Below are 20,577 nucleotides of genomic sequence, written 5' to 3' on the forward strand. Positions count from 1 at the left end.
AGGTTCCCCTGCCCCAGCTCCCTCCACCTAAATGCCGGTGGTGACAGGGGCGGCCGAAGGTCCGGCCGCCGCAGTTGCTGCCGAAGAAAATGGTGCCCCCCAAATCCCAGCACCCTAGGCGACCACCTACATCGTCTAAGTGGTTGCACCAGCCCTGTCTGTCCTCTTCAACTTCCTCTTGCCCACCTTCCTTGGTGTGTAGCAATAAAAATGAAAATCTGTATCTTTCACAATAGCCTATCTACCCACAGTATTCCACAAGAAGTGATGGAGTCCTCCTCATTAGGAGCATTTAAGACTGAATGAGAAAAGACACGTTAGGGAACAATTTCTCATTTACAGTACTTCCCAGGATGGATAAAATATCATCATCCATCCTGGGAAATACATTAGGGAACAATTTCTCATTTACAGTATTTCCCAGGATGGATGATGATATTTTATCCATCTTGGGAAGTACTGTAAATGAGAAATTGTTCCCTAATGTGTTTTTTCTCATTCAGTCTTAAATGCTCCTAATGAGGAGGACTCCATCAATTCTTGTGGAATACTGTGGGAGATGATCTGTATCTTTCAGAATAGGCTATTATATATATATAAAAGCCAGTTGCCACTTTCATCTCTAACTTCCATTACGTCCAGTCATAATAAAGAAAGAGATAAATTAATAGGATAAGATACCCTGCCTTATTCCCATTTGAAAGGTTCTGTTTTGAATCACAAGGTATGGGAGCTTCAATTATTCCCCCTCCCCTCCCCTCTCTTAGCCTTATGGCTTCATTACATTTACAAAGTGTTGCAACTGCAAAGAAAATGTAAGTTTGTCAAATGGATTTCATTTTAGAATGGATTATCCCCATTTTGGCTTCACATGCTCCCTAAATCATAACTTTCAATGGGTCTCTACTAATATAGATTAGCAAGGCCTAAGACATATTAGCAGTATCTTATTGCTAAAGTTTACTACAGAAAGAAGAATCCATTCTTACCATGTGATCCACTTTTGTCCAAAAAATTGCTGAGATTGAATAGCGTGTTTCTAGATGCCAAGTACTGAATAAATCTCTGCAAGACACAAAAATGAAAGTCAATTTCTTCTCCCTTACTTCTTCATTCCAGTTCAGATTTGCAAACAGGTAGAAATTAGAGATGATCATATGTACATATAAAGGGAAGATTCAGCTCATCTCCTGCTAACTGACTGAGCCACTCTGACTCAAGTGGATATAGATGGTTTGACAGACCCACAGGAGCCTGGTCCTATTGGTATCCAGGAGGTGGGCAGGCAACACCCGCCACTTCTAAAGGACCTCCCCCCAGCCTAAGGGGAAGAGCCACAGGTCTGCGATACCAAATAATTCCGTGGGACAACTAATGAAAAAACAATATCAGGAATGAGGTCACAGGGCTAAACGAAGGGAACCTGATGGGGACACTGAGCAGAGAACTCCAAACAGCGCCCACTGCTCCTCTGAGGAGTCAAGGGAGCCAGTGGATGCCGCCCAGAGGAACTCTACCCAGATGCACAAATGGACGGAGAAACAGAAAAAGGCCCCACAGTTGCAGGAAATCCCGTCGGCCAACCTCCTCTCCCTGGTTTTGTAGATGGCTAGTTTGGCCAGAGCCAAGAGGAGGTTGATAAGGAGATCCCGTGACTTTGTGGGGCCACGGATGGGGAATTGCATAGATAAATAGGCGAGGGGAAAAGTGCAACCAAAAACGCAAGGAGAGAGTCAAGAGGAGCCAGAACAGGGACTGCAACCTGGCGCACTCTAAATAAATGTGCGCCAGGGTCTCCTTCACGCCACAAAAAGGGTAGGTGTTGGGGACAGGGGTGAACCGCGCCAAGTATACGCCCATGCTCACGGCCCCGTGAAGGAGCCACCAACCGACATCCCCGGCAGGCCTCAGGACCAGGGCAGAGTATAAGTTGGCCCAAGGGCTTCTCACCCTTGAGATGTGGCAGGAGGTCCTACCATTTGGTATCGGGGCGGGACGCGAGGGTGAGGTAGTGAAGACTGTGGAGCACGAGCGCGTACAGATGTTTCCGTGGCGCAGTCTGGAACAGAACCAACAGCAGATCGTGCAGCCGGCTCGCAGTGAAAGGGCGGGGGGGGGCCGATAAAAATGTCCATGGGGCCAGGGATGGAGGGTGGGCGGGGTGTGCCCTCTCGCAGGACCCGGTCGAGGTAGGCCCGAGCAGCGGGCTGTAAAGCGACCTTCACCTCCTGAAGTACACTGTGACGTTATTGATATAAACTGGGACCATATAGAACATGGGTTGCAACCAAGGTTCTGCAGTGGCACCAGATCTTATGTAAAGGGGGTCATATAAAAGGTGTCTAAGACCAGGTTACCGGTTATGATTATGCTGTCTGTATGTCTGTATCATTTTTGTAGTTGAAGTTTTGAATATTGGCTGTATGCTGTCTGTATTTCAAACTTGTGCTGTGTTACTGGGAATGATCCCAGACAAGTTGGTGTCAGCTCTGTTTAGCCTGCTTGATGGCCCATTAAGGACCATCACCTACACAACTGACCCATCGAGAGAAGGCAGTTACGCCCTGTGACTCAGAGTATGCAGAAACTGGCCCATGTGACTGCAAACTCCATTTTGCTGTAACTTTCCACAGTAAGAACAGAGAAAAGTGTCCTTACACCTGGAAAGGCCTATATAAGGCGGATGCCTCATCTCCATTTTGTCTTCAATCCTGCTTCTTACCTCTGGAGGGACTTTGCTACAAGCTGAAGCTCTGCACAAAGGACTCATGACCCATCCCAGCCGGGGATGTTCTCCAGAGACTGGATTTAAACCTACAGTTTACTCCATCACTGCTACAAGCCTGAACTAAGAACTTTGCATTACTGTATTAATTGATTCATTTAACCAATTCTAGCTCTCATCTATATCTTTTCCTTTTATGAATAAACCTTTAGATTTTAGATTCTAAAGGATGGCAACAGCGTGATTTGTGGGTAAGCTCTGATGTGTATATTGACCTGGGTCTGGGGCTTGGTCCTTTGGGATCGAGAGAACCTTTTCTTTTACTGGGGTGTTGGTTTTCATATACACCTCATCCAGGACAGGTGGCACTGGTGGTGATACTGGGAGACTGGAGTGTCTAAGGAAATTGCTTGTGTGACTTGGTGGCTAGCCAGTGGGGTGAAACGAGGTCCTTTTTGTCTGGTTGGTTTGGTTTGCCTTAGAGGTGGAAAAACCCCAGCCTAGAGCTGTAACTGCCCTGTTTAAGCAATTGGTCCTGAATTGGCACTCTCAGTTGGGTCCACCAGAAACAATCGTCACATATGCGTCGGAGTCGAGGGCTGGAGAGCCCATTCGCTGAGCGAGCGTCAGGGATCAGCCATCTCGCCGGTCCGTAGCAGGAGATCTGACCCTGGTGACTTCTGCCAAGACCAGCCTCTGGCACATCGTGGGGGACTCTGCCACCTGCACATGAAGCTGGGGATTGTGTAGCAGGGGCTCCGTGAGGAGATCAACCCCCATGGTGGCCGCCACGGACCTGGTCGTTGAAAAGAGCTTCCAGGTCCGGAGGAGGTCTTGGTAGAAGACTGGCAGACCGGAGAGGTCTCGCGGAAGACTTCTCGGATGGAGGTAAAAAAAGAGCTGCCGGTCGTGTCGGAGCCCTCGGAAGCGGCGGAGGAAGGCCTGCGCCTATACGTTCCACGCCAGACTACCTGCACCATATGAGCCTCTGCAGGGCTTGGAGGTGGAAGACATGGACCTGAGTGTGTAGGCACGTCAGGCCCTGCCCCGACTCCTCCAGGGCCAGGTGGAGGACCCCTGCAGAGACCCAGTGCATTCCTGGCCAAAAGAACTCCAGAATCACCATCCAGAGGTTGGCCAGGAAATCTGGGGCCGGGACCAGGGTGTTGAGCTGGTACCAGAGCATGGACAGGACTAGTTGATTAAACACCAGCGCCTTCCCTCCAAGGGAGAGGCACTGGAGTAGTCCTGTCCATTTCCGGAGCCGCTCCGTCACCCTGCCCTCCAAACCGTGCCAGTTCTCCGGCAGAGACGGATGTGTGGCAGAAAGGTAAACGCCGAGATAGAGCAGTGGACCCGTGCTCCACTGGATGGCCTGAAGCGTGGGTGGGAGGGAGCTCACCTGTCACCCGTCCCCGACCACCAAGCCAGAGCTCTTGACCCAGTTGACCCAGGCGGAGGAGGCCACCAAGTACACAGCCTGGCAAGCCTCCACTGCGCCAAGTCGCCCGGGTCCTGGACCACAAGGAGCACATCGTCAGCGTACGCTGACTGGACCAGCCGCAGCTCCAGCTCGCTAAGCACCAGCCCCGTCAACTTCCTGCAGAGGAGACAGAGGAAGGGCTCAATCGCTAGAGCGTACAGCTGGCCCGAGAGGGGGCACCCCTGCCATACTGTCTGCCTGAAGCTGACCAGCTCGGTCAGGGTCCAATTGAGCCCGACCAGACACTCTGCAGAAGTGTACAGCACCTGGAGAAGACCCACAAACCGGGGTCTGAAGCCAAACGCTCGCAGAGTGCTCAGGAGATACCCGTGATCCACCCTGTTGAACGCCTTCTCCTGATCCAGGGACAAGAGGGCAAAATGACAGACCATCCCTACACCCTAATTCCAGAAGGTCCTGGACCAGATACAAGTTATCAGAGATCGTGTGGCCCGGGACGGTGTAAGTTTGGTCAGGATGGTCCACATCCACCAGCACGGACCCTAGCCGCATCGAGATGGCCTTCGCAACGATTTTGTAGTCCGTGCTGAGGAGCAAGACAGGACGCCAATTCTGTAAGTCGCGGAGGTCTCCCCTCTTCGGCAATAAGGCGAGCACGGCTTGCCTGCATGAGAGAGGGAGGACCCCCCTCTGCAAAGACTCGACCCAGATGGTGACCAGATCTGGGCCGAGGATGTCTCAGAACACGAGGTAGAACTCCACAGTCAGCCCGTCCATGCCCGGAGATTTATTGGTGGGCATGCGACGGAGGGCTTCCGAGAACTCGATCAGAGTGAGAGGCAGCTCTAGCTGGTCCCAGTCGCCCATGCTGATCGTTGGGAGTCCGTCCCATAGCGCTCTGCAAGCATTAGGATTGGTCCGATCTGGGGAGAAAAGAGTCGCGTAGAAGAGTCGCTGAAAGGCCGGTCACGTAGAAGACCCTGGCCCTCTCGCACATCTCCGCCGGATCCATGAGGGGGTGCTCCTCCGCCAGGAGGCAGGTGACATGCTTCTTCTGTGGCCCCCCTCCTCTGTCTCCAGGGCATAGAAGAAGCAGGAGCCAGTTTGCGATCCATCTCCCGAAGGAGGTGAATGCGGGATTCAAACTAAAAGCACCCAGGGCCGATGGTCTTCGAGGGCCGGAGCTCCTCCGCTTCTTCCGGCACGCTCCGCAGAGGATGGATCCCTCGGGGCTGGCGCCAAACGCCTCTCCAGCTCTAAGACCTCCCGTTCAACTGCTCTCACGCGCATCCCTCCGTTGGCTGGCACCCGGGTGTGTAGTCATGGCAGAAGAGCCGGGCGCGCACCTTCCCCAGGTCCACCACCGCCGCGCCGAGAAAGGCATTGCCTCTGCCCTGCCAGGCCAGCCAGAACTCCCTGAAGGACACCCACGAAGCCCGCATCCTCCAGCAAACTATTATTAAAGTGCCAATAGGCCGGCCCCGGCCTCTCCGCGCAGAGAGAGGCCTGTCACGGTGGCACGCTGGTGATCTGAAAAGGGGCCGGCCTGAACGCTGGAGGAGTGGGCCCGTGAAAGGTGGAGACGTGACAGGTAAATGCGGTCCAGCGGTGGGAGTGGCACAACCGATGGGCCTCCACCCGGACGAAGGTGAACATTGAGACGTCGTCCGGTGTGGTGGTCATGCCAGATTGTCCACCAGGGGTGGCGTTCGAACGATCTCCCGGAGGACGTCCGCGGCCTGGGCACTGCTCGTCCCCGAGCAGTCTGTTCCTCGAGGGTGGTGTTAAAGTCCCTCACCCAGGACCAGGCACTCACGAGGATCCAGGGAGCCGAGGAAGGCAGACATCCTGCTGATAAAAAACGCAACCTCTCCGGGCCCGATGTCGGGGCATAAACATTGACGAGATTAACCACAAGCCCCTCCATGTGGACCTGGAGGTGCAGCAGGTGGCCGGCAACTGCAGCCTCTGGCGACCCCCAGCACCTCGGGCCGTAGGTCGGGGGAGAACAAGGGTCATCACTCCAGCCATGGAACTGGAGAAGTGGCTAAAGTAGACCCCGTTCCCCCACTCCAGCCACCAGCTAGCTTCAGCGGCCGGATCCGTATACGGTCTCCTGCAGGAAAACCACAGAGTAACCCCCCTCCCAGAAGGAAGGAGAGCACCTGGCTCCTGCGGAGACCCATCCTACAGCCCGCGGTATTTAATGTGGCAAAGATGATCGGTGCCATGAGGAAGGCTGGGGGGGATCCTCTGCCGGGACCGCGCACAGCCTCCGCGTCATCGGGCGCGCAGCAATCCGTGACCTACCCCTTAGGTGAGTAAAGAGTTGCGGAAGAGGCGGACCTGCTGGTAGGCCGCAGCGTGAACCTGCTTCCTGGTCCTCTTACCCTCCCCATGAGGCCCCTCGCGCCCCGGAGGATCTGATGGAAATCCCTCCCACCGCTGACAAGCACAAGTTGGAACTTTGTTACGGGAGCCATGGGACGTCCTCAAGGAACTCCCGCAGCTCCTCCCTCAGTGCATGGGGGGGAGGGTCACTGATCTATGACTGTCTCCCCAGTGCGGCCCCCCGTCACAGCACCCCGTGGCCCACCGAGGCGGGCAGGCAGGGGCAGACCCCCGACGTGGCGTCCGATGGGCTGAGCCATGCGACTGCCCGCTCACCCTGGTTCAACGGAGGGGTGCGAAGGAAACAGCAGCCCCTGGTGGGTCAGGGACAAGGCAAAAAACTACTAAAAGCCACTCCCTGGGGGGTATTCCCAGGGGCGGCAACTGGCATCACGGGAGTGGAGGGGACAAGGACAGGCTGCATCAGGGACAGGGCAGGGCAGGTAGGGGAGGGATCAGGGAGAGAATCGGGAGGGGGTAGAGGCAGGATCCTGAGCCCCAGTAGTTGGACGCCGCTGGAACGGTGGCCCCTCCTTGGTTAGGCTCAGGATCTGGGGAGTAGGAAGGGACCCCTAACACGCCGGGGCTCAGCCACTATGGCAAGTGCGGCAGCCCTCGGCATCTCAGAGATAGATGGTCGTCAATGGGGTCCCTGCCTAGGGAAGGAGGTCGGGTTTGCTCCACACCCAAGAGGACACCCCTGGGAACTTGGGTCCGGCAGGGGCACTGGCCGTCGCCTCATAAGCAGGGTGGCCACCAGCAGGGTGCACCGCAAGCTGGGTTGATGGAAGATCAGGGGACCCTCAGAGGTTGGGAGCAGAAGGTGGGAAGGGAAGGGAAAGGGAAATGGGGTGAGGTCGCTCAGATTGAGGCCCGCTGGCAGAGGGTCATCCTCCCCCTGGCGTGACGGGGGTCAGACCCAGGGCCTCGATCTCCTCATAGATGGAAGGGAGATCACCATCCACCACCCCAGGGTCCTCAGCCAGCACCCGAGGCGACACGCCCACCTCGGCCTCGCAGAGGCTTCGAGTGGGTAATGGGGCTAGAGAGGCTCCTCAGGGGGCTTCCATGGGGAGGGACCAGAGGAGGGGACATGTACCTTCCGGTGCTGCCACGATGTCCCCAGCCAGCACCACAGAACGGGAGTCATCAGGGGGCAAGGCGGAAGACTCGCATCGGTGCCCCCCTTCCTGCTCTTCCGGGGGGCCTCCAGAATCTGAAGGATGTAATGAGACTCGAGCCTTGTGCCCCTTTCCTGCACTTCTGGGGGGTCTCCAAATCCAAAAGATGTAAGGAGGCTCGAGCCTTCCGCTTGCCCCACTTCCCCTGCACTAAGGGCCAGCCCTCCCTGGCATCATCCGGGGGCTGGCTAACAGGGGTCGGATCGGGGGGCAAGGGCAATGGCTCAAGGACTTGGGGAAGCAGCGGTGGGGTAGCAGGAATGAGGGAGGATTCCCTCTGGGGCGAGCCCTCTCCCACGTCCAGTGGTATCTCTGCTGCACCCTCCTCCACAGTGGTGGACCGAGAAGGAGGAGGGGCAGTTTTGGGTGCCGGGCAGCCTGGGGTATCGGTGATGACAGGGCCGGTGCCTTGCCGGGGCATCGGACGCTCCTCCATGCTGGGCCAAAGGGCAGTCCCTCCGGATGTGCCCCATTGCCCCACAGAGGTAGCACCAGGCCTTCCCCGTCGAGTAATGCACCCAGTAGCGGACTCCCTGGTAGGGGACCAGAAACGACCCCTCAAGCGCCTCTCCGCCATAAGCCCCCGGCAGTGGCAGTTGAAGCTGCACTTGCCGGCAGAATGAGAGGACATGACAGAGGGCAGGGTCCTTGCAGCCCAACGGGAGAGGGCTGATGACAGATGGGGCACCCTAGGGCAGAAAGGGCGGGCAGCAGGGCAGCATTGGGCAGGAACGGAGGGACGGAAGTCAGGATCAAGTGGACCCCCAGGTCTTCCAACGGCTCTAGGGGGACAAACACGCCCCTCACCGCCAGGCCTGTCTCTACCGCCTCCTGGGCTGCGGCCTCCGATGCCAGGAAGCAGACCACCCTCCCGTACATTCTGGAGGCTGACACGATGGCCGTGGGCCCCATTACCCTTGCCAACGCCCGCACGTAGGTCTCCACGTGGGGCAAGGCGGGCACCAGGAGGAAACGGACACCGTGCTTCCTGGTCAAGGTGGGGAAGGGGCCCAGTTGCTGTAGATGGTAGTGGAAGCGGCAGTCGGAGGAGCAACGGCAGGTGAGGGGGCCGCCACCACCTAGGTGTACGCCCTGGAGGCCGGGGGAGGGATACCTGCGGAGCTGGTGGAGAGAGTAGCGGGGAGGGATGCCGCGGCTGGTAGTGGGGCTGTGGCAGCGAAGGCAGTCTCTGCCATGGAGGGCCTGGCCTTTTTAGCGGGGCCCTTACCCCTTTTCCCCACCCCGCTGGGGGGGCTCCCACCAGCTGGGGGGACTCCCCCCAAATTGGAAGGGGTGAGGGACATGGCAGCAGCAGAGGTCTCCTTGGTACTCGCCATCGTCAGTGCCCCAGCAGGGGCGGTGGTAGGTGGATCGCAGCAGTGGTCGAGGTAGAGGCTTGGGAAATAGACATGGGGTTAGGGGGAGGAGGGGCGGTGGGAGCATCGCGAGGGATCTCCCTCGCTGCGTCCCCTGCCATAACGAGAGCAGGGAGGAGGACAGACAGCGAGGGGAGGGGAAAGAGAGGAGGCGACCACCCCTCCCCACTAGGCTGCAGGTAGGGGAGAAGGGTGCCAGAAGGAGAGGGCTAAAGGGTCTTGGGGAGCAACTAAGGCCTTAGGGGGCAAGAGGGTGTCAGGTCACTGACTCAGAGGGGATTCTGGCTCCTCTAGTCGCACTAGGGGATATGGGAGGCCAACAACATAGGGGAGTGCAGTGAACAAGGGCAAACTCAAATGGGGGAATGGCACAAGCGCATGGGAGGGGGCATGGGCGCACAAGGGAAGGGACCAATCAAGGCTGGGGGATCACAAGGTGCGGGGGGGGTGGAGGGCAAGCTGGGAATGGGGTGGAGGGACCACGGGGCTAGCTGCAGGGCTGGAGCAGGACTATCAGGGCCCCAGAGGGAAAACAGGTGGGGCGGACAAATCTGGCAAAGGAAAGGGGGTCAGTCCAGGGGGCGGGGGGATGAGGTGTGCCCACGGGCACTTGCGCAAAAGTCAAATGCTTGGCTGCTGCAGGCCCAAATGATGGAAACGGGCATGGTGAGCCAGGCGAGCAGCTCAGTCCCAGAGGCAGGAGTCCGAAGCAGAAGGAAGACAGCCAGCGGGGGTGGTGGAGGGGGCAACACTGGTGGTAGGGGCAAAGGGGAACACGGATGGACCGGGGGCAGGCTCCACGCCACACCCCTGGTGTCCCAATAGACACAGTCCAAACCCCTACCACAAGAGCACAGTTCGAAAAAGACTCAGTCCAGAAATGCACCCTCCACAGTGGTTTTCATGCAATCTCCCAGAAGTGGGCGGTCCTCTTCTCCTTCGGGCACCAACAGCTCCCCAGCAACAGCCACAGTAGCCCCAACAGCTCCAGGTGGTGGTGGTCTGGTGTCCAGGCAGGAGGGACCCCGCTCAGATGGTGTCCTCAGCAACAAAAGCTGGGGTCCCTCACTCCCCTCATCTCTGAGAAGCAGGCCAGCAGCCCCCCCCACCCCCTAAGGAGTTGTAGGTAGGGGATAAAAGCGAGCAAACGAGGGGTGGCTCGGTATGGGGAACCACTAGCCAGCCAGCCAGACAGCAGAGCAAGGGCAGTGGGCCAGGTGGTGTCTAGCCCAGCCAGGGGGCAGCAGCAGGAGCAGGAACGAGGAAAACAGGCAGCAGAACAGTTAACAGTGCGGCAGCAGCAGCAGCGAGGGCCCAGTGCTCAGCAGCAGCCGCCCTCTCCCTCCTTCCTCTACAGCAGAGTAGTAGAAAGGAGAGCCACTACTGGTCACAGGAGAAGCAGGTTTCTGTTCCTTGAGTGATTAGTGCAGCCCCTGCTCTGGAGTAATCAAGAACCTGCTAGGGCCAATTAAGGCAGACAGGCTGATTAGAACACCTGCAGCCAATCAAGGCAGGTCAATCAGGGCACCTGGGTTTAAAAAGGAGCTCACTCCATTCAGGCGAGGGAGAGCCAGAGGAGAGGAAGTGTGTGAAGAGCTGGGAGCAAGAGGGCAAGGAGCTGAAAATGAGAGGGTGTGCCGCTGGAGGACTAAGGAGTACAAGCGTTATCAGACACCAGGAGAAAGATCCTGTGGTGAGAATAAACAAGGTGTTTGGAGGAGGCCATGGGGAAGTAGCCCAGGGAGTTGTAGCTGTCATGCAGCTGTTACAGGAAGTACTATAGACAGCTGCAATCCCCAGGGCCCTGGGCTGGAACCCAGAGTAGAGGGCGGATCCAGGTTCCCCCAAACCTCCCAACTCCTGATCAGACACAGGAGAAATTGACCCAGACTGTGGGGAAGATCACTGAGGTGAGCAAATCTGCCAATAAGCGCACGACCCACCAAGGTAGAGGAAGAACTTTGTTACAACGGTCAAAGCCACAAAGTTGGATCCAGATTAGAACTTCCTCAAAACTTGGGAACATGGAGGGAGTTAGAACCTATGCATTTGGCTTGACTGTTCTCCTTAATAGTTTTAATAGCATCCATAAAATGAAACTTAGACTAATCTACTGTCCTGCCCTTCCTCTAACTGGTAGACATAAAAGGTAGAAGACAGTCAAGGAGCAACAAGATCTATTAGTTTGCAAGTGGGCAGAACAGAGAACAATGCTATTAAACTGATTATTTGTATTACAATAGCACCTGGGAGTCCCGGCTGAGATCAGGGTCCTATTGTATTAGGCATTGCATATACACAGAGCACTTCATTTACAGAAAGACAGCAAAAATGGGAAAGCACATTAGTAACCAATAGGGTGACCAGATGTCCCGATTTTTGGGTCTCTCTTATATAGGCTCCTATTACCCTCAACCCCGTCCTGATTTTTCACACTTGCTGTCTGGTCACCCTAATAACCAATTACCAAAAATTTGGTGCGACAGACAAATGGAGTTGGACTAGGAATTGTGATGCAGCTACATAGAGACAACTGCATGGCACATGCACGTGCGCACACACAGTGGCAGGCTAGAGAAGAATTATTTCTTTCCACATGCAAAGTACAATTGTAAAGAGGCTGAATTCACTCTATGAAGTTTTATATTTAAAGAGCCACTAATAGAGAGAAACTATCTAAAGTTAATGCAAACGAGGATTAAGAAAATATGATCTGAGAGATGCTATTAAATTTGCATACAGTGGAGAAAGGATAGTCATTTGTATAGCAGACATTCACTAGGACAATGGTCTAGAGTTCTTACTATATAATGAATAAAAATGAAATAGGTAATGCTGTGTTATTATAAAATTCAAGTTTTTAGGCAAAACAGAACACATTAACAGGTCTTTGACATCTATATCAGAGAACCAGTCACAGGAGGCATGCAAAAGTGAGGATTCCTTATTTAGAGTTTTCCTCCTACTTATTTTTTTCCTTAAGATGTTCAGTCATTGTCATAAACAAGCACATTGGAAAGTTACAGCTTAAAAATTAGAAGTTAAAGTTACACAGAATTAAGATGAGGCAGAAGTTAAAGACTCAATGATTACCTAATCTATTATGTTGACAAAGTTACAACAGCTGGAAGGAAAGCCTAACCACTAGTTCTGTACTGGCTCTCAATATCTCCAGCTTCAAATTAAGTTTGGAAAGTAGCAATTGACAAGTGTAGTCCTTTGTTTTCATGAAACACTGAACAATTAAAACAATTTTAAAAAGGTATTTTTAACTTTTCAACAACTTATCCCAAAATTTCTTCAGGGTAAACACAGTCTTATGAGAATTCCATTTGCTTACCTCATTGCCATGAACCATTAAATGATGTGTTGTAACTAAGGCTTTGAACACCACCACCCAGCTACTATTTGTTGCTCGCTCAAAGAGAGTATCAGCCATTTGAGGAATATTAACGTTGGTCTCATTGGTTGCCTGGATCAAATCTATTAAAAGAAAAAAAACTGTTACAGTAAGTACAGAAAAGACAAACAGCATCTGGTAGACTAGACTAGGAGTTTCAATGAGACTAAAATGACAGATAACACAAGAGTCCACAGACATTTACCACAGTATCTATCCTCAAGGCTGAGTGTGTGTTCTGGCCACCCCAACACTACATTTATTCTTAAAAGGGTGATCAAAGAAGTTATACCAATTCAATTAGAAATTATCAAAAGCTACTTTGGATTTAAAGACAAATTTTGGTCTTATGTGAAGTAGGTGCGAGGATAAGACCAACTATTGGTGGTTATCTAGTAAAGCAGGCTCTAAGAATAAGTCTACACTGCAAGTAACCTGTAGCTGGTCCATGCCAGCTGACTCGCAAGGCTCAGGCTAAGAGGCTGTTTAATTGCATTGTAGGTGTTCGGGCTCAGGCTGGTAGGAAAGTGACAGAGCCCAGGGTCCCACCTGAGCCTGAATGTCTAACCACAATTACCCAGAGACCTGTGAGCCTGAGTCAGCTAGCATGGGCCAGCCGTGGGTGTCTAACTGCAGTGTAGCCCAATCCTAAGAGGCATGCCAGCATGCCTTTGCAGATCTCACCAGAATACCAAGGGTGTATCAGCCAGGACAATATTTTAATGGTCACGTTCTCTGTAAGAGACTTTTGGGTGCAAACCCAATAATGCCATGTCACCTGAGAATCGTAAGTGACCCCATGGACTCTGCTCACGTAGGGCAAAGAAAGCTTGATATCTGTTATTGAAGAATTCAACTTATTTTCAGAGGAGTTTCTAGTTCTTGTTGTAAAGCTATCCTTCAAAATGTTAACTGCTGCAGTGACATTGTCCAGTGTCTCCATAGCTTTTGGCAGAAAAAAGAGTGATGAGGATATTGATTATATGTAAGCCATTTTCTTAACTTATGAAAGCTTTGACCGGCAGATGCATACATTGAGTTAATTATGGGTGCAAACCAAACCCTCAAAACCCAGAGGCTTTGGGGTAGAGTGGGGAGTAGAATATTTAGAAATATCTAGTTCTGGGGAAGAGAAGGAAAAACACACTATGGTTGTGGGATTCTATATCAGATACCCTAAAAGCCAGAAACCCAGATACCTAAGTTAGAGCCTGGTGCAAGGAGAGCATGTATAAGGAATTGAAGCACTCTTCCCAGCCACAAGAGATAGAAGACGTTTATTTTCCACTACTGCATTACTAGTGGACCCAGTCCTCCCCAATCCATCTGTTTCATTAAGGCAGACATCTGGCAATGTTTTGAAATCTTAAAATGAAAAATTACAAAAATTCAACCAACCAGTCTCAGAAATAGGTTTGGCACTACAGCCGTAATAAGAACGCAAATGGGACAAAGTCAATTCTAAAATACCCTCAGTCAGTAGAACCTTGCCTTGGATGCAGCTGATGGCTACAACCGCAGTCTTTGGCTGACTGGGTCAGTAGACCAAAAAAAACTAAACCTTCAAACACCAGAAGCAGGTCCAGGAAAATGTACTGAAACAACATGACCAAAAATTCAGTTGTCAGTAATTTTGAATTTGGAAGCAACACTTGTGCCCATGCAGAGGTCCACTGACATAAGTCAAAAGCCACACAGCACTTAAAGAGTTCAAGCATGCAGATCTTAATGGGCCTAAGTTTAATCATAACTAGTGACAGCAAAAGGGATGATAGAGCAGAATACAAGAGTTGACAGATCATGCTTACTTACGTTTTGTGTACATGATAAATTAGAACTAGAACCATTAAAAAGAGATTTGATTTATTACTCTAGATGGCAACACACGACTGTTTAGGAAACAGGTATGTAAGGCTCTTTTCGAGATGCATCCAAGCATTCTAATTGTTAACTGTTCCAACTGTGAGCCCAGCACTTTTTGACCCATAGTTCAGGACCCTGCTACCCTCTACAGAATAATCAGCTTACAGCAGAAGTGAAGACATCTTCTCTCAGAACTGAGAGACTGTGGGTAATAAGAGCTGTACCTGCTCTGTACCTCAGGATCAGACCCAATATCCTGCAGCTATTCCTCACCCACAATTTGCAAGGAGCACTAATACATTACATCAATGATTGGGGTAGTTCGGTCTTCATACCCATTAAATCCCAACTATGTTTGATTAGCTAACGTGGCTATTTAGGTCACATCACAGTTTATTTCTAAAGCGATACATACTGAAGGTCATTAGTACTGTGTTAAAAGAACACAACATTCCAAAATTTAGACTGCTATTGAATCTAGTTCTGCATGTCACACAGTTTTGTAACTTACAGAAGTGTTCTGCCAGAAGAGAAACATTTGAGGAGTTAGCACAACCACTAAAAAGCACACTTACATGTTCATAAATATGTTTACTACTGTACCTGATGAAATACAGGCAGTGCTTAATTGTAATAAAAGAGGCGCTGGGTCTCAAGCAAATTTTTTACATTCATAACGGATGTGGCAAGCCTAGAGGTGCCAGGGCTTAAACCCGGCACAAATTAAGCACTGACTACAGGAAGTGAGAGACTTCTGAAAATCAGTGCAATACATAAAGGGCAATTTCCCAGTGATTTAAGTGCAAATGTGGGCCCTTCCCTGGTCGATACTGGAAATATGAAAATCAAGGATGTTTAAACCTGAATGTTACTCTAAATTTAAATGGATTTGTTAAAGGAAATCTAGGACCCAAATTCAGAGGAGAGTTTACCATCTAAGAAATACAATACACAAGAGAGAGTCATCTGGAAGATGGTATCCAAAGCAAATGGAACCACCAAAAAATTGCCTATAAATATGGTGATGAATAATGTGCTCAAGTAAGTCACCAGGAGAAGGAAACTGAAATAACCTATAGCTCAGCCATTACCAGAACATGTGTCATGTTTACAACTGTTTTACCTCCAAAGGAAACAAGAACTGGGAAGTGTGGAACTAGATGTCTATGGTGTGATAAATACTCCTATCCTGCTGCTCTTGCCCAAAGAGCATCTTTAAAGTACAGGTTTAAAAGATGTTTTAAGGGGACAATAATGATTTAAATCACTTTTCTAAATGTACAGTATATTAAAATGTGGTGTTTTAGTATCATCTCTTTAATTGATCTTTGCTAAAAGTGGTGCTCCTAGAGGGCAATACACACACTAGTAATTACATAATACTGGCACATCAGTGATACAACTCAATTAGCCTCAGGAAAACCTCCACAGAGATATTGCCATTTCACTCACTCCTACAGATCACACCAAGGCAGCATTTTATGCTCTCAGAAAGCTCTAATAAATACTTTCCACTTGATGAATTTTTGCTGTTCAATCAGGTTGACATTTGTCTATTCACAACACTATGCTAATGTATTAAGAGTGGAGTTTATTCATTAAGTGAAAGCCCTAAAAGCAAAAAAGTCTGGAGCACCTTAATTACACACTACCAAAATCAGCTAATTTTTCTATCAGCCTGAAACACTGACCATCCTTATGCGTAAAGTATAGTAAGTTAACACTTGTTAGCCGGTGCCACAAAAAGGGTCTGCAACTCAGAACAAGCCCTACTGCAGCAGTGAAATTGAAAAGCATGAGGGATGGAAGAGAAATAGGAAAACAATTCATGACCTGATCCATCCCCTTCATCCCCACAAATCATGAAGCAAGGCATTGGGAATCAGTGCAACAGATATCAGCAGGATGGAGGGCAGAGAAAGCATGTAAAATATAGACATCATGCAAGTTTGTAAACACCTAGAAATAAAAGCCTATGCAAGTAACCCAGAGAATAAATAAAACTTTTTATTTAAGACAGACAATGAGAGATGGCACCCAAGGGAAAAAGCTAAAGGCAGTTTTTGCTGGTCAGATTTTCCAGTTCTTGTGTTTACTCCTCAGTATGTACATTTTAATCTGAAATTCCCTTCAGGTGAGGGGGATGAAAGACAAACATTGAACTGACTCAGCAGCACTCTACAGTTTGTCCTACATGACATCTTTCACCTGTTGAAAGGGTAAGCCAAGTTGAGTAATAATGCTAAGTTTTTAATTGAATTTATGAAGTCTCAGTGGTTTAATACAGGCATGCACATAAATAAGAAAATAAGCCTTGTACTACTTCAGGTCCGTTTCTTGTCCAAGAAGGCAGGGAAGCTGTTAAAGAGCCAACACTAGAGAAAATTTTATGACTCATCAAGAACCAATACAGATGGGACTAAAAAGAAGCTTGCCATTTGGGAGCAGTTGAAGAATATGATCAAGGCAGAAAGACAGCCTTATTGGGGTCTGGAAGTATCTACATGGGGAAGAGATTTCTGATATACAAACCCTCTAGTGGACAAAAGGAACAAGATCAATGACTGGAAACTTGAAGATGGATAAATTCTTAATTTTCACCCTATTTCTGGTTTGAGAGTCAGGATAATTCGTTATAGCTTACCTAGGGATGTGGCAGTGCTCCATCACATGAAATCTTAATATAAAGATTAGATAATTTATTAAGACCATATTGTCTAGCTCAACCAGAAGTTATGGGCTTGATACTGAAGTTACTAAGAGAAGTTTATTGCATGCTTTACATGCGTCAGACTAGAAAGGGGTTGGCAACCTTACCAAAGTGGTGTGCCGAGTCTTCATTTATTCACTCTAATTTAAGGTTTCGGGTGCCAGTAATACATTTTCATGTTTTTAGAAGGTCTCTTTCTACAAGTCTATAATATATAACTAAACTATTGTTATATGTAAGGTAAATAAAGGTTTTTAAAATGTTTAAGCAGCTTCATTTAAAATTAAAATGCAGAGCCCCCCGGACTGGTGGCCAGGACCCAGGCAGGGTGAGTGCTACTGAAAAATCAGCTTGCATGCTGCCTTCAGCACACGTGCCATAGGTTGCCTACCCCTGGACTAGATGATCATAACAGTCCTTCCAAGCCTTCAAGACTACAAAAGAAGTATAGCTGGAAGGATTTTTAAAGTGAAACCTACAATGCAAGGTGAAAAATGTCAGAATGGGTAGGTATGCTTTACCTTCTAGAGAGAAACTGAGTTGCTGTATTTCTGTCATGTTATTGTTCAGATGATTTTGACTCTGAGCTACAAGATGAAGTTACATTATTCAAGATCAGACATGACAGTTTCAGCAAAGGCACAGTCAATATCTGCAGAACACAGACTACCATTTCACATGAACTAACTACGTGGTACATCTTATAGCACTAAACAGTTTCAATATTGTGTTAACTGTGCTCTCATTCCAGCTTCTATACCATTCTTTTTTTAAATTAACAGGAATTGTTTCTCCCCATTTGCCAGTTTTCAGCTCCATTATGACTAAACATCTTATTCACCAGAGAATTACCATATTTCTATTTTCATTCTTGCCAACGTGTTTATACTTGGCACAGCCCTTATCCCTTGCATGGCAACTAGATGCTCTAACTCACAACTACATTACAAAACAATTTTTTTTTTTTTTTTTGAGTGATTTGTTCCAGGTGTGTGGCTTGATCCACTGCTTGCTGATATCCCTTAACAAGGAGGCAGTGCTGATCTATTTTGGCTGGGCTTAAAAGCAAATGACTAGTGAACACTGAAGCAGCGAACAGCTAGCAACCAGCAATGGAGTTTCTGTGCAAAATATTTCTCTCCTGGTGTAGGGACTAGGAAGAAAAGATGGCTATTGAGGCAGCACTAGGTGTGACCTAAGGAAGAGATCAGACAAAGAAGATGATTGAATGCAGAAGGTAATGAGATGTACATCATCCTTCAGTGATATCTGATGGAAGCTACTTCATGCATGTACTACAGGAGGTCAAACCAGCTATTATAGGGATTACAGACAGATGGTGTAATGGCACTCATGACAGGAATACAGATATTCAAGAGTATGTGCTGTACAGGAGAAATAGAAAAAAGCTAAGGTGTTTGTTGTACATCAATGGCGCAGTAAACTATAAAGAAATAAGTGACTGCTCCATTCACAAAGTCTGTGTCAAAAATTACTTTGGGGAAGGATTGTAAGAGAAATTATATAGGGACAGTGTTAGGTATCTGCTATAGACCCCCCAGGGTAAGAAACAGATATCTCTAATATTAGAGAGAACCACTACTAGGATTTGTGAGATAATGGGAGACTAAATGCTACTAACATTTGTAGAGCCCAGTTATTTCTGGATGTGATAGACAGTTTTCTTCACCAAATAGTCTCTGAACCAAGAAGGAATGCAATTTTAGACTTGGTTTTTGTAAGTAGGTGAGGACATCAGAAGTCCTGGTCATAGGAAATACCTTTGGATTGCATGACCATAAATTGGTTGAGTTAAATTAAAACAGAAGGTTAATCAAAACCAAGCTGTCAACTAAGGGTTTTTTTTTAAATTAAAAAAAAAGCAGCTGACTAAGGGAAATTAAGTGAATTAGTTTAGTCACACTGGAGGTTTGGAATTTCTTTAGAATCAACTATGCAATTATCTACAATTCTGATCCTAAACCTAACAGGGGAGGGGAGAGGAGAAAAGGCTTCAGTACCAGTTGGATGAATAACTATTCCTAACTTTTTTTTTTATTTTTTTTATTTTTTTTTTTTTTTTTTTTTTTTTAGGTGAACAGAGATCCTACAGGGAATTGAAAAAGGGATTGCTCAAAGAAAGCTACATCTTGGAGGTTAGGAATTTTAGAAATAAGAATCAGAATTGCTAAAAAGTCTGACTTTTGCTCTTGCTAAGGAAATTAAAATAAGAGGTTTTTAAATTTTATAAAAAGAGAAAGAGTAAGATTGGATCGCACTGCAGTGTGAACAGGAGGGAGATTCAAAGTAATTTTGGGCCATAACTAGATTAAGTAAATTCTTTGCCTATTTTTTTGTGGGGGTGGGGAGAAGGATGATAATATGGAACATGGGCATGAAAACAGAGAAGAGCTACTAGAATGCTTAAGGGAATTGAAAGCTTATCTTATGTGATGAGGACAGATGAATTTTGCTTGTTAATGTCACAACAAGAAGGCTGAGAAGGGATAGGATTACCTCCCTGATGTACAGAGAGCAACCATCACATAGGGTGAAGAATAAAAGCTCAAGGACAATGTTGCACTAGAACGAGTATAAACATGCTATGACCAAATTAGAAGGTTTAGGAGAGAGATGTTATGGAACAGCCTCCCAATAGAAGTTGAGGGGGCAAACTATTAGTTTTAAGAGGTAGACAAGTGTTATGAGTGCAATTGTATGACAAGGTTGCTTATGATGGTGGGATCCCTTTTGGTTTATGTTTTATGCTCCTAAACCTTATGTTTCAGGACCTGCAGGTGTCCGGCTGAAGTGTCAGGAAAGGATTCTCCCAACCCGCCACCCTTGATCTGTCCTGCATCCCACCAATGTATTCTCAGGGGTTTTGGTCTCCTTCCTCCTAAACATCTCAGAGGTTCTCTGTATTAATTCCCTTAGATGTAGCCTGGAATATTATACAGAAGTTCTGGGTAACCTTGAAGACTGGAGTGACAGAAACTGGATTAAATTCTATAGTATAGAATGGAAAAATCATCCACTTAGGATCTAATAAGAAGAATTTCTGTTTAGGTGTGGGGCAAGAAGGGGATCATCAGTTGCAAGTGACAGAAGAGGAGACAGGCTGGGTGTGTGAACTGATCATACGATGACTGAACCACTAACATAATATAGCTGTGTCATAAAGTAGATAGGTAAGGGTTAATTTTCTTTTACCTGTAAGGGGTGGACAGGGGGGAAATCAAGCAACTGACCAGAGGAGTAATCAGAGAACTGGATTTTTTTTTAAAGTCTGGGAGGGAAAGGAACTCAGGGTCTTTTGTTTCTCCTGGCTATGGATTGAAACAGCTTTTCTGCTAACTCCAATCTTCTTTCTAATATTCTACTATCAAGTGTGAGTACAAAGGAAACCAAGCAATAGGCTGTTATGTGCTTTGGTTTGTATTTACATGGGTGTAATTGCTGGACTGGTTTAAATTGGCTATTTTTT

The 20,577-nt window shown here is 48.6% G+C and overlaps 1 protein-coding gene across 3 annotated transcripts in view; it reads right to left on the reverse strand.

Moving 5' to 3' along the window:
* The window catches only part of SNAP91 (synaptosome associated protein 91), a 166,022-nt gene that overhangs the window by 112,325 nt on the left and 33,120 nt on the right, over positions 1 to 20,577 (reverse strand). For all 3 annotated transcript variants that reach the window (XM_032806065.2, XM_075063822.1, XM_075063823.1), the window contains exons 3-4: positions 12,458 to 12,600; positions 990 to 1,065 (exon numbers count right to left, since the gene is read on the reverse strand). In XM_032806065.2, coding sequence (XP_032661956.1) covers positions 990 to 1,065; positions 12,458 to 12,600 — 219 coding nt within the window. The remainder of the gene's footprint in view (positions 1 to 989; positions 1,066 to 12,457; positions 12,601 to 20,577) is intronic.

Source organism: Chelonoidis abingdonii, chromosome 3, assembly GCF_003597395.2.
Source record: "Chelonoidis abingdonii isolate Lonesome George chromosome 3, CheloAbing_2.0, whole genome shotgun sequence".
Lineage (NCBI taxonomy): Eukaryota > Metazoa > Chordata > Testudines > Testudinidae > Chelonoidis > Chelonoidis abingdonii.